Source organism: Elgaria multicarinata, chromosome 2, assembly GCF_023053635.1.
Source record: "Elgaria multicarinata webbii isolate HBS135686 ecotype San Diego chromosome 2, rElgMul1.1.pri, whole genome shotgun sequence".
Taxonomy (NCBI): Eukaryota; Metazoa; Chordata; class Lepidosauria; order Squamata; family Anguidae; genus Elgaria; species Elgaria multicarinata.
This window is the reverse complement of record NC_086172.1, coordinates 50,785,001-50,802,034: the sequence shown is the minus strand read 5'-3', so window position 1 is coordinate 50,802,034 and position 17,034 is coordinate 50,785,001. Positions and strand designations below refer to the sequence as shown.

The 17,034-nt window shown below is 43.5% G+C and overlaps 1 protein-coding gene across 2 annotated transcripts in view; it reads left to right on the top strand.

Annotated features, from left to right (window-relative positions):
• The window catches only part of GPD2 (glycerol-3-phosphate dehydrogenase 2), a 95,558-nt gene extending 80,214 nt beyond the window's left edge, over positions 1-15,344 (top strand). For both annotated transcript variants that reach the window (XM_063116531.1, XM_063116530.1), the window contains exons 14-18: positions 991-1,149; positions 4,023-4,135; positions 5,090-5,168; positions 5,294-5,392; positions 11,587-15,344. In XM_063116531.1, coding sequence (XP_062972601.1) covers positions 991-1,149; positions 4,023-4,135; positions 5,090-5,168; positions 5,294-5,392; positions 11,587-11,712 — 576 coding nt within the window. In that variant the 3' untranslated portion in view covers positions 11,713-15,344. The remainder of the gene's footprint in view (positions 1-990; positions 1,150-4,022; positions 4,136-5,089; positions 5,169-5,293; positions 5,393-11,586) is intronic.
• Positions 15,345-17,034: the final 1,690 nt, after the last annotated feature.

The window sequence follows — 17,034 nt, the reverse complement described above, 5'->3', positions numbered from 1 at the left end:
AAACGAAAACATGCTTGTATTTTTGGTTCCATCCCCTTTGCCTTCAGCCCCGCCCACTATTAGAAAATAGCCCCTGAGAGTTTCTCCAGAACTGAATTTGGCCTTCTGGCTGAAAGAGGCTCAACGCCCCTCTTGTAGAGATTGCTGGTGAAGTGCTTTGGACACTCTAAAGTACCATCAATACTGATTCTTCCTACCTTGATTCCATTGACCTTATCTCTACTCCCAGGGTGAAAAGTGGAACAGGGTGGCCTCTAGGGTCTTAGGAGGGAGGTCTTTGTAAGATGGGGAAGCAGCAGCAAAACAGAGTATGCATATGGATGTGTGCTCGCATGTATAGGAATGTAAAAGAAAGCATGGAGGAGGCAGGGTTGCCAGGTCACCCCCTCCCCAAAAGCCTGTCTTGCTCTTGGGCCTTTAACATCAGCTTGTGCAGAAATAGCTGGGAAGCTTTACACTGCCGTCAGGTAAACACAATTACCTGCTCATGTCTGCACACCGAGCTACTATAAAAGCCGCAACTGCAATGGCCAGTGGGAAAGTTGGCAACCCATTGGGATCCTGGGAGGATTAGGAAGAACAGGCCCAGGGGGTGCAGCAGCCAGACAACTATACCTAGGGAGGTGCAGATGGTTGTCGATCTTGGAAGCTTGGGTATTTATATGTACGAGAAAACCTTCTCCCTCAGAATAGAACATGAAATATAACTCCTGGATTTCTACATAAAATGTGTTTGCTCACATTTAATTCCAAATGCATCTGTTTTGAAATCCAAGAAAATTGAAGTGGACAGAGAGACTTATTGTTGGGTAATCAAAGGTCAGTTAAGTGGCTGAGATAAGGGGGTGATGGTGGATAACTCCATCTTGAATCATCATCAGTTTACATTACTTTACATCTTTTCCTCTGTTAGTGTTAGCTTCTCTGTTCTGTGCCAGAGTCTCCAGTTGGAATACGTCTTTGACTTGTTCTCTTCTTCAAATGCTGCAGATTGAATATGCAATCCAAGAATATGCCTGCACTGCAGTGGACATGATTGCCCGTCGCACACGGCTGGCCTTCCTGAATGTGCAAGCTGCGGACGAAGCCTTACCAAAGATCATTGAGATAATGGGGAAGAAGCTGAAATGGAGTGAACAGAAGAAGAAGGTACCAGGGTGGGGGAAGGGACCCTTGTTACATAGCAAGGGGTTTACGAGTGTCTTTCCTAAGAAGTGAGTTGGAATCTGTCGGGGTGAGGGAAAGTTCCAGTGGCAGAGGGCTGCTTCAGGGCCTAGGGATGTGCGAATCAGCAAAACCCAGGCTCACCAAAGTTCTCCGAATTCCATTTCCAATCTCGTTCTGAATCAAATCCCTATGAGATTGTGGGTGGATTGGGCATGAAAATCTCTGTGTATTTTTCCAAATGTCCGTACCGGCTGTGCACGTCTTTGCAATGTACGCGTTCTCCTCCCATTGATTAAAGCATATTGTGCGCAGTTTTCAGAAGTAGGCATTTTTTCCCATGCACATCTTTCAAATGTACACATGCTGTCAAATGCATTTTAGCTTTTGGTCCACGAATCACACTGCAAGCTTGGAAATGTATGGACTTTGGCCACAGATCACACCTGGGTCCATGTTCTGTCTGGAAGATGCTAACTGGGTAAAACCTTGATCAGAAATGAATTGAAACGAATTTCTCATACATTCCTATTCTTCAGGCATCCTTCTTTGTCTAACTTGGAGTTGGATCCAATCCTTGTGCTGGGGGGACCTCCCCATCCTCTCCTGTTCCCTCCCTCCACCCCATGCATGCCCAAAACCTGCTCTAAAGGATCCCCCAACCCCCTGGAGTAGATTGGGGGGGGGGTTAGTTCTGCAGAGGGGAGGGGGAAATTTGTCCCTCCAGCTGGTGGAATGACACAACTCATTGCAACCCCTAGTAGCCCCTCATGTGGTTAGGACTACACATTCCATATTCCCGTTGGCCCTACTGGCTGGGGCTGATGGAAGTTGTAGTCTAGAGCGTCCGGAGGCTACCAGTGTGCTGGTGTAGTGGTTAGAGTGTGTGTGTCCAGGCCTGGGGAGATCCACCTGCAAATCTCTTTTCAGCCACGAAGCTCACTGAGTGGCCTCGGACCACTCACTATCTCTCAGGCTAACTTACCTCATAGGGTTGTTGTGAAAATAAAATAAGGCGGTGGGGAAATCATGAGGGCTCCTTGAGCTCCTTGGAGGAAAAGCAGGATGTATATCTAGATAGACAGATTTACATATAGACAATTGAAATCCTTTTCTGACCAGATCTGCGGTCCAGAGTGCACACTAAGTTTGCTCTAGGGATGCTGCTAGAAATAGCTTTCACCCTCTTTGCCAGAACATGTGGAGGTTCTTGCCACATGGTTCAGTGCCTAGTGAGCATCCCTGCTTGCTCAAGCGATTCAAACCATGACGGTTCGGAAGCTGCAGCTCGTGCAAAATGCAGCGGCCAGATTGATTTCGGGAACCAGAAGGTTCGACCATATAACACCTGCTCTGGTCCGCTTGCACTGGCTGCCTGTATGTTTCCGAGCCCAATTCAAGGTGCTGGTTTTGACCTATAAAGCCTTACACGGCTTGGGACCACAATACCTGACGGAACGCCTCTCCCAGCGTGAATATACCCGGTCACTACGTTCAACATCTAAGGTCCTCCTCCGGGTGCCTACTCCGAGAGAGGCTCAGAGTGTGGCAATGAGGGACAGGGCCTTTTCGGTGGTGGCCCCCAGACTATGGAACGATGTCCCTGACGAGGCTCGCCTGGCGCCAACACTGCTATCTTTCCGGCGCCAGGTTAAGACTTTCCTCTTTGCCCAGGCATATGGCGGCACATCTTATTTACCCACATGTTTAGTTTTTTAACGGTTTTTAATGCTTTATGTGTGTATGTTCTGTGTTTTAGAATTTTAAATTTTGTTTACTTGTTTTTATCTTAATTTTAGAATTTCTGTAAACCGCTCAGAGACCCCTAGCTATGGGGGCGGTATATAAGTGAAATAAATAAATAAATAAATAAATAAGATAAACAACATGACAATCCCAACCCATACGCCGAGTACTGTAACTCCCCCTCTCCACCATAACGTTTGGACCAGTTGCTGAGGGAAGCTGGTTTCGGTGGCTTTCCTGTGATACACGTAGTTTGTGCTCTGGCGCCTAATCTCCAAGTTGTATCTCACAAATGTCTGATTGGCAAAGTGGTTTTTTTTGGCCCCTGGTAGTCGCAGTGGCATGCATAGAGGGACGCCCAGTGTCTGGCTTTCCTGCCCTTTAAGCGAATAGATGCCATCATATATGGTATGGGTGCTATGAAAAGGCTTCCTTTATCAAGGCAAGATAGCTGATTTCGGCAACAGGCCCCTGCTCTCAAATGAGAGTATTCATGAGGAGGGTAGTAGTCAGGCATGCTGAGCACAACAGTGGAGCAGAACAGTAAAGTGTAAAAAGAGAGTTTTGGAACCGGAGAGGGGGTTTCAACATTCCAAGCTGTGGGCTGCTTAGTTGTCCCGCTGCCTGAAGAGAGTAATCAACAAATGCCAGAAGCCTCAAAGATGAGATGCATTAAAGGCTGTGACTCTCCACTTAGGGTATTTATCGTAGCTACAAGAGTCCGGCGTTCAATTTAAAGGCCATCTCTCGGCCCTTTTGTCTGCAAGCACAAGTCTTGCTGTCAATGCTGTGAATTGCGTGTCTGGATTGAGGGCACGATACAGCCCTAAAAATCTTTACATTGCACGTCTCCCGGAGTAATTATCGCTGGATAATCAACACTTGTACAACCGAACCAGTGATCTAGCTGAAGCATGAAATGCTGCCTAATCTTAATTACCTTGTTCACCTTTAAGCACTTTTTGGTCATCAACTGCTGATATTCCTCTAAGGACCAGCAATTATAATTAAGTGAAAGGAGCCAGTAAAACATTACGGCAAAGAAGAAATTCAGAATGTAAATATTTGCTGTTACCCTAGAGCTGAGACGGTGTGCTGCTCTCCCTGTTTAGGAGGAGCTGGCGGAGGCAAAGAAGTTCCTGTACTATGAAATGGGCTACAAGGCACGGTCAGAGCAACTCACAGATCATAGTGAAATCACATTGTCCCCTGCAGATATCGAGAGGTAAATATATAATGCACCAATATAATTTAAATCTCTTAATTAAATTTTGCTACCTGTATGCATGCTACCTTTTCTGTGTCTTTGGGATGTCCACAGACATTCTGAATGAATGCTGCCCTGCTGCTTGATAGGCTTAGAAGGATATCTACAATGGCATATCTAACCTGGCCCAAAATTCGTGGGGTGTGCTCCATTATTGTCTGAGTGTAGTAGCTCTTGCAAGGCTTTAGGCCAGGGGTGGGGCTCTCTCCACATGCTGTTGGACTCCCATCAGCCCCAGCCAGCATGATCAGTGGTCAGTGACGATGGGAGTTATAGTCCAACGGCACCCGGGGGACTGCAGGTTTCTCACCTCAGTTTTAGGCAAAGGTATTTCCGAGTTCTGTTCTGACAAAGGCTTAAATGGAGACACCAGAGATTGAAACTGGAACTGTATGGGCTGTTTCCAGTGTTAGTCTAACTTAAGTCTCATTCAGTTCAATGAGTCTACTCTAAGTAGGAATAACAATGGATATAACTTTTTATGTGTAAAACAAGAGTGGGAAACTTGTGGGCCTTCAACTCAGCCCTAGCTAGCATAGCCACTGAGGAGGGAAGTTGTACACCCAAACATCTGGAGGACCAGACGTTGCTCATCTGTGGTGTAAAGGATATGCTTACCACTGGGCTGTGGCTCCTTCCCCCAAAATACAGGCTCCTGGCATCAGAGAAGGTGGCATGGAATGGCATCAAAATGAAGGAGATGAAGAGGAGCCTTGTTTTGTGTAGGTGACAATAAATCTGGTGTTGTCTGGGGTAAAGTTTTTGGAGACTTTGCAGAGACTTGTGTTTAGAAGGGTGAGAACCCCTTACAGCTTTAGGTGGGTCTGATGTTTAAAAAAAACCCTCTGCTTTTAAAGCTGCTTTTTTCATTTGTCAGTGTACAGCTTTTTCATGAGTAATCCAATCTTGCAGATATAAAAAGAGATTCTACATGTTTGATAAAGAAGGCAAAGGTTTTATTACCATATTGGACGTGCAGTGCGTGTTAGAGGTAATATTTTACTTATCTTTTTATATACATATATATATAAAGATATTCTCTAAATTGCCTGGCATGATATTAAGAGTGTGTTGTTAATTCAGGCATGTGGGTTTTTCCTTCCATATACTTTATAGAGCATCAACCTTCAAATTAATGAAAGTGCACTCCATGAGATTTTGAATGAAGTGGATTTGAACAAAAACGGGCAGGTTGAACTCAATGAGTTTCTGCAGGTGAGTGCTTTCTTTTATTTATTCCATTTGTATTCTCTCTCTCTCTCTCTCTGTATGTTTGTGTGTCTGTGATTGCATATAATGACCTAGTTTGCACAACCTGATAAGCCCCAGTGGTTTGTCACCGTAGGTTGTTTCTGGACAGTTCGTTGTGACTTCTAAGCCTGGAACAGTTTTTTCATTGTGGATTATTTTCCACGGACAAACCACCGAGGAAACCATGGCTTGTTATTGGATTGTTCAGAATGACATCCGAACTGGCAGGGTATTTTGTTGTGGGTTGTTAGGCATGTCTAGAGAGTGTCTGGCAAGCGTGGAGAAATCGCACTAGTGCCATGCCATCCTCCCTCATCCTTTGTCAGTACTCACCACCCCATGCTCCTAGAAATTGAGAAGAAAGGACATCGCAGACTGTCCCTGTCCCGAATACGTTCACAACTTTCCCCCCAATTTATTTTCGCTATTGTGCAAGTGCGCACATTTGAAAGTCCACTGCTATGGTGTGACGTGCAAACTTGCCCAATGTGTAATGGATGTGTATATTTATGTATTATATAAACAAACCAGAATATTTCATTAATATTGCAGAAAAGTTAATGGGAAATTATATAGGCAATAATGCCATGCAAGTCTGTTTCCAAAATGGCAACCACAGTTGGTAATTTTCAGTCTTAAGATGATACAAGGTGGAAAATATTTATTAGATTGAGTTAAAAGATATCAGTCATTCTAGCTTGCTCAAGAAAATAAGGCACACCGAAGGTAAATATAATTAATATTAAACAATGTACACATTTTATGCAGCATCTTCTAGTAGTTTCCTGAACGTGAGGTAACGTTACAATGGCTTTGGTGGAATGAAGCTGCGTGGGCATGGTAGGGTGGTGGTGGAGGTGGTGGTTCAGACTTTTACTGGATGGCAACAGGTTATATGTGGTGGGTGAGTGGCATGGTTGCCCCTTTCCCCCCACTGCCCCATGGCCCTAAACTCCGGCGTGACTGATCTTCTTGGTTCTTTTCTCTCAAAAAGGGAGGGAGGGAATATTTGAATAGGGCAGCCACACTCGGTGTCTATGTCATGTCCCTTTCGGTGAATGGTAGAGGGAAAGACACCCAAGCTGTTCTTCCTTCATGCCAAGCCTATCACTGCCTGGTAAATATCTGAACATGGACAATGTAATTGACAAAGGGCAATGTAATTTCAGCCACTAATCCGGATGTCACAGAGCGCAGGCAGGTAGGCCCTGAAGTCAAAAGTCCCCAAACGCAGCTTCATATAGGAGCTTATTTCCACCTTGAGATTGGAATCCTCTGCCGGTACTTTTCCGCCGAGAATTGCCAAATCAGAATGCTGCTGCTGGGTTGGCCGACGTGCAGCGGTCCTTGTTCCATAGCCAGAAACACCGTCATATCAACACTTTAGTTCTTTTGCGACTCACTCCTGCAGTTTCTCCCTTTTTAAGAGTCAGTCTCCAACCTACTGCCTGGCTAAACCCAACCGATTCTAATTTGGCTTGCCTTAAATCTGACCAGGCCTTGTTCAGAGTGTTGCTTCTCAGTGCTAATCACACTGTTAGGTAGGGGACTGCAAGAGAAACTGATTACTAAAGTAGTGGTGCTGTACCTTCCCCTGATTTGCTTTTTTTCTTTAATTCACAAGCTCATAGCAAGGTATTTTACTTTGCATATGGGCGGCATGTTAGTTGGTACTTTGTTCCAGCGGAGGATCAGCACAGTGTAAACCCATCATGCCAGCTATTGCTACTGGTGTTGCACTAGAGGTCCTTTATGTTTGGACATTGGTTGGGAGAGATTGGCGTGCTTTACTTGCCAATGTTCATCTTGCCTGTTTTTCATGGTTGATGACTCCTTTAGCCTTGGCCTCCACCTTGTACTTGGCGGAACTGGTGCTGGGATTCAGTGTATGAAAGGAGAGCGTCCCCATGTTTGGGAAAGATATGTGGCATGAATGGGACCTTGGGGTAATCCATGAATGGGACCTTGGGGTAATCCATGAATGGGACCTTGGGGTAATCCATGGCCGCTGTGTTAACAGAATGCTGAACTAGATGGGCCCTTGGTCTGATCCAGCAGGGCTCTTCTTATGGTTTATGAAGAGCACTTGCACATATTGCGCCTGTGGCACAAGTGCCTGTTTTTCATTGCACATTTGTATGTGCAAACGCCTCCTTTTCGTGTAGAGGAGGAAGGAAGCCCTGGAACCTATTCACTCTCCACAGGATACATTTTCCTCACACAAGCATAGAAGACCAAAGCAAAACAAGGAAAACCGGAAGAATTTCCCTGTTTTCTATTCCCAGTTGCTGTTGCACCTTCCTCAGGAAATGTCAGCCATTGGGTGGCGCTACACTGATAATAGCCAACTGATTAGGAGTTTCCTCAGAATGGAACTCAGCCCTCAGACTGAAAGAGGTTGAATACCCCTGCTATATATAGTATAGTTGAGCCAATATCTTTTAGAGTGCAACTTCATGCATCTTTATTCAGACCAACGTCCCACTGACCTGGTTCGCACGATCACTGCAGCCCAGCAAAGGTTGTTAGCCACAGTGGGTTGTGTTGCTTGTGGACGGCAGGTTACCAGTCTAAGCCCTGCAGTCATAGTTTCTCATGTCATCCGAACCCGGTACGGGTGGCTTGTTGGATGGTTAACAAGCCACCCTACAACAGTCCATGGATTCTGGGTGGTTTGCTAAACACCCTAACAAGCCACGCTTGCCAGGTTTGGATGACCCAAGAAGCTGTGCCCGTCGAGGGTAATTATGCAAATCAGCCGGCACACAACCAGCACATGTAGAGTGGTGAGCAACTCACCATATTTATTTTATTTTATTTATTTAAGGATTTTTATGCCGCCATTCAGCCAAAAAAGGCTCTCATGGCGGCTTACAAAAGTATTTCTTGACAGCCCCTGCCCACAGGCTTACAATCTAAAAGACATGACACAAAAGGAAAGGGGATTGGGAGGGAGGAGGAGGAGGGGGGAAAGGAAAGCAAATTCAGGCACTACAATCTTAGTTGGAAAGTTCAGCAGTTACAGTTGACAGCAGGAGGGAGGGGGCTCTAAGCTGGAGCTGGACCCAGGCATGGTGGAGAGGTGCCCGGCTGCTGCTTCCTCCCTCACTGGTGGCCTCTGCAGAGACAGTTGGTGGCAGGAGGGAGGGGGCTCTCAGCTGGAGCTGGACCCAGGCACGGTGGAGAGGTGCCCGGCTGCTGCTTCCTCCCTCACTGGTGGCCTCTGCAGAGACAGTTGGTGGCAGGAGGGAGGGGGCTCTCAGCTGGAGCTGGACCCAGGCACGGTGGAGAGGTGCCTGGCTGCTGCTTCCTCCCTCTCTGGTGGCCTCTGCAGAGACAGTTGGTAGCAGGAGGGAGGGGGCTCTCAGCTGGAGCTGGACCCAGGCACGGTGGAGAGGTGCCCGGCTGCTGCTTCCTCCCTCACTGGTGGCCTCTGCAGAGACAGTTGGTGGCAGGAGGGAGGGGGCTCTCAGCTGGAGCTGGACCCGGGCACGGTGGAGAGGTGCCTGGCTGCTGCTTCCTCCCTCACTGGTGGCCTCTGCAGAGACAGTTGGTAGCAGGAGGGAGGGGCTCTCAGCTGGAGCTGGACCCAGGCACGGTGGAGAGGTGCCCGGCTGCTGCTTCCTCCCTCACTTCCTTCCTCCCTTAACCATGGCTTGTTAACCACCCTGTGATTGTGTGAACCAGGCCACGCTGTCAATGCAGCTTACTACTAAAATGTGTATAGGATTGCAATCTTAAATATGTTTTTAGAATTTCATCACTACTTTAGCAACTGTGATCCATTCATCAAATTATCTCCCAGAAAGGTGTGGATTTATGTGTGCTCTCCTTTCCCTCCTTCGCCCATTGTGCATGGCAGTCCCTTCCCCTTAGCAATGTCTAAGGTTTGCCTTCAAACAGAATTTGAATCTACTGTGTGAAGTGGGCTTCTCGTTCTGGTTTGGAGGCAAAGTTATGGCTATCAGTAACCCAATTCCAGACATTGAGGCAAACTCTGGTTACCACAAACCAGGAAGTGGAGTAGAGAATTGGCGTGCAGGAAATGGCAGAGAGAATCAGCATATGTGAGCCTGGGGCACATTCTTGACTGCCCGGGACAGCTGAATTGAGCCCTACCGTATTGTATTTGGCCTATGAATTGCTCCATTAACCTGTAAATCAAAAGGGGAAATGGAAGTGGTTTTGGGGGAGCAGAAGGTGAAACATAACTATTTTTTTAAATGCAAATGCTGTAAAATGTACAATTAAAGGCTCTAGCGCTACTTCACATCCATTTGACTCCTTTCATGGAAGCAGCTGCTTATTTGTTTTCTATGGCTAGCAAGGTTTGTTTTTATAGAGCCTTTCTTGGTCAGGTATTTCAAGTGACTGCCAGGTCCTTCCTGCACTGTGGCAATGATGAATGCAGAACATGAGATAAATTAATGCTGGGGATTTTGGTCAATGTCAGCCCTTTCTTCACTGTGTCAAGTTAAACAAACAAGATCAAGGCAAAGGAAAATGGTAATTGTCTCTCTCAAGATGGGCTGCAGATAAAGAGCACTGTTGAATGTAAATGCAGATTTTTTCACCGGTTGTGTCCAGCATTTAATAATAATAAAAAAAGAGAGTATGTGTTTGCCTCAGACATAATGGCTTAAGTTATGTGAGCAAATACATTTTAGAGAGGTAAAAAATAAAAGCTGCTGTGTGATTTCAATCATGCTAAGGTATCTTTTTAAAAGAGTTCTTCTCCCCCCTCCACCTTTGTCATTTACTCTCAGGCTCCAAAAGTAATAGGATTTAATTTTCCATTTTTTAAAGTTTGTTACTTTGGGTATGATTTTGGATTAAATACACATAGTGAAATAAGAGAGAGGTTCCTTGAATAAATTAGAAGGAGCTACTGAGATGATCTTCCAGGCTACATAGTTGTCTGATTTCTCCCTCCTGTCTGTTTCTAGATAGTAAGCCCCTAGGATAGGGATCGACCCTCCTTCTTTGTAATGGGCCGTTTACATAAAAGGTGCTAAAGAGACAAACAATAATACATCCATTTGTGCTGATCTTGTATTTCAGATAAAGCAGATGCACTTGCTTGAATGTCCTGGGCTATCATAAGTAGCCAGAAGGGTTCCAATAAATACTTCACTATGGTTTCTTGGGCAAGCCAATGAGTTAGCTTTAAAGTCAGAAATAATCAAATAAAAAAACACATATCCTGGAGGAATTCCTGATTGCTCACAAACAGGAAAGGAGGCTAAATAATGCATTGCAAATTGTTCACTCATCTCTCTGGCCCTTAAGAAAGAAGTCAGAGAAGTAAAATGAGATTGTGGCTTGTAGCATTTGCTGTCATGTTGATATTGCATGACCCAACCCCAGCGTGAAAGGGAATGCGCATGAAAAACAGAGGGCTTCTTTTTATTATTCTTCTACAGACTTCTGGCACTTTCTCACTAATGAACAAAGTTTGTAATGAACAAACTCAGAGCACTATTAAGAAAGTGTGCACATTGGTGGTAAAACAAAGTTATTTCAGGCGGCTATAACACATGTTTTTAAAAACTTGAGAGTGATGCTTTTGTGTTTGATTATGAATGCATGCCCTCTACAGGGATGTTGGCCTAGTGGATGATGTAATCATCAAGCGTATGGGAGGTTGGGGAAGGCATTCAGTTCTCCATCTAGTTCAGCTCAGGTTTCCCAGGAGAGCCAATTTGAAGCAGTTGCACTTACTTCAAGGGTGAAGGCAGGGTCTTTCAGGACCTTGGACAGATCACCAACTGAAACTCACTCACAAAGAGCAGTTGTCTCAGCAACATGCAGAGGCCTTAGGAAGGCTGGCAGGTCTGGACCTGCTGTTAACTCTCCCCCTTTGTGGTGCTACTACTTAAAGAGCCATTGTCCAATTCTGTAGCCACTGGATCCTACAGCATAGAGGTAGTAAGGACTGAACAGAGGGATGCCGCTGAGGAGTCTGGTAGAGCTATGTCCTCCAGCCAGGAAGGTCCTGGAGTAGCAGATAATGGGTTACTGGACGAAGCCTCCTGCCCACCCACCCCGAGTCATCCTCTGAATCAGAAGGGGGATCATGCAAACGCCTCTGTGTGCGTAGGTGTAAATAAATAGACAATTAAAATGGTGTTAAAGCCTTCTCATTCTTTTTTCTTTAGCTCATGACTGCAATCCAGAAAGGATATATTTCGGGAAGCCGGCTAGCTGTTCTTATGAAATCTGCTGAAGAGAACATTCATCATCGTGAAGTGATTTCAGTAGATCGGAGCTGTGGTGGACTGTGAGTTTTGGGAGCTTACAGCTGCCCAATGGCATCCCGTGCAGCGGCCTCTCTCTGCTGAAAAGCATTCCAGTGCTTGTGGATGTGTCTCCTTCCTCTACACAACCTCTCTCGCTGTGAGCTACTGTACAGAAAAACTGTCTTTGTTGCAGTTCTTTCTCTCCCCCTCCCCCCTAAGTTTGCTGCAAAAGTTCTGCTGCTCTGACTTGTAGCTTCCTGAACTGGGTATATGTTTCTGCTTTCTCCAGAATAACTGGTGGACAAACATATTTGAAGTAAGGAAGACATTTAAGGAACTATGACCCTGATATCTTTCAAGGGGCTGATTCAAGGGGATCTGCACTATAACTTGGCTGTACTCTGGAGCCGTGGTAGGGGATCCAGGTGTTAACCAAGCATGAATGTGGGTGCAGTTCCACCCTGCCATCTGTCTGCCTAGGAGCAAGAATTAATCCTTTTCTACATCAAGGTCCCCACCCTTCCTCTTGCATCTTGCTGCATCGAATGGGCAAAAGTGAAAGGTGCAAGCATGCCTTTGGTGTCTTACATGTGGGATTATTCATTAAATCTCTGGATTCCTTTTTCATTTTTGGAGAAATGTGTTATGCTAAATGTCATCTTTTGTTCAGGGCTAACAATATTTTTAAAAATTGTTTCAAGGCTATTAAAACATGCATGCCCTTAAAAAAAAAGGTGATTTGTTATTGGGGAAAATAATAGGTTTTTTCCCCCCTTTTTGGAGAAGTGCGTATTGTGCTAAATGTTCATCTTTTGCCTAGAACTTCAGGGCTAATGGGGGAGATAACTATTGCAAGGCTATTAAAACATGCATGCCCTAAAAGAAAAAGGGAAAAAAGTATTTTTTGTAGCATATTACCCAAAATACAAGTGAATGTCCTGTGCCAAGGAATCGCACTGCTACTTAGTTGTGTTTGCATAAGAGAACATACTGGGCCCAGTTCATCTAAAATTAAGTCTCGTTGGAACTTATGTGGTTTAAGTAGCTATGTCCTGTACAGCAGCGATGGTTTACACATGGATTTCTGTAAAGCACACCAAGTCAGCATAAGATTAGAAGCACGTCACAAGGATAGTTTTAAAGAAACAGGTGCTTGTTATCCTAACATGGAAAAACTTTAAAAATATGGGTGGAATTTCTCTCTCCCTTCCCTTTTAGCCAAATGCTCCATATAGCAAGTGGTGAGTAATGCATGTAGGTGTTTTTCCCTTTTCCTGTGAAATTTTGGTAGAAGTTCTAACAAATGTTTCTGAATTGACTGATGGTTCGTTTCTGCTGGATACATAAAACAAAGCACAATTGGAAACTATTCTATGATCGCAACATATTTAACCGGAGAAACATTGAGCTGGACTTCATTAAATTATTATTTAAATTGCCTGTCCTATTTTGACCGTTTTCTCAAACATGGGCTTTTACTTTTTACCTCACCTCCTCATCCCCCATTAAGCTAGGTAATGTCACTAAAATAGTGGAAAGTTGGAAAATGAACTGATGGCATGAAGCAAAAGGAAGAGTTATTAGGCTACTGATGAAAAGGAAAAGAGACATTAGGTTACGTTTTCTTGACAGCTTTTTACCTTCTGAAGGGTGTTTACCATGTTCCAAGTGTGTGTTCAAGGGGATATTCCTATAAGTCATACAATAGGTAAAATCTTTTATAACATTATTATTTTCATCCCTTGAATGATATGAAATAGAGCATTCCTCAGAACAAAATATTGGAACTGACCCTTAATAGTATCTTGGTAGAAAAGTGTGCACAAGGTCTACATGCAACTTTAGCACATATTCCTAGACCCTTCTAACAGACCATTATATTTCAATATTCTTCAAAAGAATTTATTTTCCCTGTCAAAATACCCTATATACAAATGTTGAAAGTGCTGAGGTCTTCTACTACTACAGATAGCTGCAGGTGTATAAAACTTACCCAGTAACTAACTTCAGAGGCATGCATATGCATTGTGTATATAGAAGTTTAGGCTTTTAAATTATTTGAATTTATTCTTAGGCCACCTTTAAGGGTGAACCCCGCTCTTTGAGTTGAATGTAAGGAGCAGTGTCCTGGTAACAGGTATAATAAAAGGAGGCCTTGTTCTAGAAGGTCTCTGGCCAAATCCTGTGCAGACATTTCCCCCTTGTCAGCTTTTCCTATGATCAAGATACCTCAGACTTCCAACCTACCTTTTTTAGGTTAGCAGTGAAGGTGCCAGAGGAGAAACGGATTCCTCCTTTTAGGCCCTGAGCACTTCAGATTGACTTGAGGAACAGGATTAAGGCTTTGTGCATATGTGATAATTTTGAGGTTTCTCCTTGAGCGCTAAGGATTGTTTTGTGCAGTTGATCCTATGGGCTGCTTCTCTTCCATGCTGCCAACACATATTGGACTGTTTTTACGTAACAGTTTTCTTCTCCTTGTGTTAACTTAACTTCGCTTGGAGCAGAAAAATCAACTAAAATGGGAGTAATCAAAAACGCATTTGTGAAGTGTGGAGAAAAGAATGCTCGCTGTATTTGTACCCTAAAAGGGTGTGAGGGTGCCAGTGTTTATATATACCTTTGAATCAAAATGGCATTTTGAAATTACCTTTCAACCCTTTAGGCAAAAGCAAATGCCTGTGATCAAGGGATAAGTGTGTGTGTGTGTGTGTGTGTCCCTCATCCACATGTGCTGTAGGGTTTTAGCAAACTGTTTCTCTGCCACCGGAGTTTAGCCAAGCTGGGGGTGGTTAAGCGCGTAAGAAAAACAACGTTATGTGCATAGTCCTTAAGGACAAGATCTAATACACCTTTTCAAATAGGTTCCCTCTCTATGATAACACAAGATTTTCAGTAATGTCTAGTTATGCCTCTCACTATCAGAGCTCTATTCTTGCTGTTTTTCATCTTTTGCTACCAATGCAGTCATATGATGGACTTGAATGCATGTTTTGTTCATTTTATTTGATGGTTTATATGCATTTTTAGTTTGATCTCTGAATTTTAATCCAACTTTCTTTGGCTTTTCTTTTCTTACAAAAGTGTGCATCTCTGCTTTGTATGGGATGCGAAAGACATCACATGCCTTATCTTCCACTAGCTTGGTTTAGTAAAATTAAAGAATTTTAATCCATTATTCAAAGCTCAGAATTACGTAATTACATGATATTCTATATATGATTGTTATATGAATGTACAGTAAATATAAAGTACTTGTGGAACCGTTGTGCACTGTGTTAATGATATGTAATGCTATTGTACTACTGTGTTTGAAAAAGAAAGGAAAGGAATGTAACAGCAAAGAGCCTGGTGTTGGTGATGTGTTTGAGTGTGTGTGTGAATATGCACACATATATGCATACATATACATATATACATGCCGCATGTTTTTCCATCTGGCACTTTTATGTATTGTGTTGGGTTATTGTTCTGGATTGGACTGTTAAATACTGTGTTTGAGGCTGGGTTGTCATTTTTATAACTGTCTCGGTGTTTTATTGCCATTATTTATTACTTTTGATATACAGAATGAGCTGCATGCATTTATAGAGCAATAAGAGGATGTATTTAATGTGCCTTGTTTTTAACGGAATAAGAACTGAAAGCATGAATCAATAAAACTGATTAAAATGGTCCACTCGCTGGCATTTTGATGTTACCGGCAGTTACGGAAATAAAGTTGATTAGCCTTCACTATTTCCCCTCCCCTTTTCCCCCTGTGGTAAAAAGTTTAAAATAAAGTCTTCTTTAAACCTCAGTTTTAAGGGATAATATAAATTATTGGTCTTAACTCTGTATCTGGTAAGGCAAATTCGGAGTTAAAAAACACAGAAGCTTGTCAAGAGATATTAACAATGGATTTTCTTGCTGAAAGATTTCATTGCCATTACACTGCTTTCTTCTATTTCTTACTATATCCACTGTGGGGTCAAACAAATGACAACAGTCAACAAATAGTTACAAGGAATGGGCTCATTTATTTATTTATTTATTTCAACCAACTTTCTTCAGGCACAATGTTCCCAGCCAACTCTGATGAATTTTATCGTGACTAAAATCAATAGGAATAAATGGAAAAGATTACATAATCCATTTTGATCATCTTGCATGTCAGGTTAGTCCAGAGTTGCCAAGTGCTGATAAATGTTCTGACAAAGGGAGGAAAAGCTATATATTTTCATTGACAGTCAATCAGCAAAGCTGTTTATAAGTTTTTAATGCACATTTTATAACGCTCATATTCTTTTATAGTTTCTAATTTACATGTTACACATGGTTTTACTTTTTATTTTATTTTTACCATTGCGGTGACCAGAATATTATAGAATGTTTAGAACTGATGCATCTTCAGAACATAACTGCAACACACACACGCACAGCTGCCCCACAATTTAAAAACAAACACATTATTCTGTAGTAGGCAATGTGTCAGAAAACATATTGTCATCTGCACTATTCTATCCCAAAGTCAGAGCCTCCTGTTTTCCTCTTGCCAAATACCACGAACGCTTTTCTTGCTACCCACTCCATACAGAGATACATGCAACGCTGAATTCAGCCTAAACTAACTGAAGTGAATGTGCATATGGGGTGGGGTGGGGGTGATACTGGTCAAGATTTTAGCTTCAAAACTTGGGGGAAGACACAACAGTTTTAGCAGTGAGACTGGAAATATCAAAGTCATGTTAGTCTTTCAGCTGCAGTGCTTAGAGTAAATTCCCACATCAAATTTGAGCTGATTGCATTTGATTGGGGCAGATTATCAAAGAGAACAACATCTTCACTGGTGTGCATTTTGCCGCTAAATGAGTTCTGTTTCTCTCCCACTGAAAATGAAGGGCCTCTCAAGTTTACCCATCCTCTCTGCCTTTTAGCCTCACTCCTCCCCAACCACCCAATTATCCACTGGAGGCATGAAACGTATACAGAGGCACAAGCGCATTCATGCTGTACAATATTTGCACAGGTGCTCTGATCAGAAAGCAGCAGGCTTCAGTCCAGAATCAATACTTCCCTCAATCTCTGTGTGAGATGCAACTAATTTAGGAGAATTCCAAGTCTTGTCTCCCCCTGTTAGTGTGTCTCTGCTTTCCATAATCTGTCAGTGGCTAATTCCTCGATAAGTGGAACTAAACGGCACTTTGCTTACTTCAATTTACCTGGAGCTTCCTCCCACCCACCACCGAAGACATAAGTATGCATTAGATTGAACTGGATTTGTACAGATTGAGAGAGGGGAAATCCGTTCTCTCTCCAGAAATACTGTAAGACGTTGGCAGCAGGGGGCGTGGAGAATATGTATAACAGGTGCTTGAATTTTGGTCT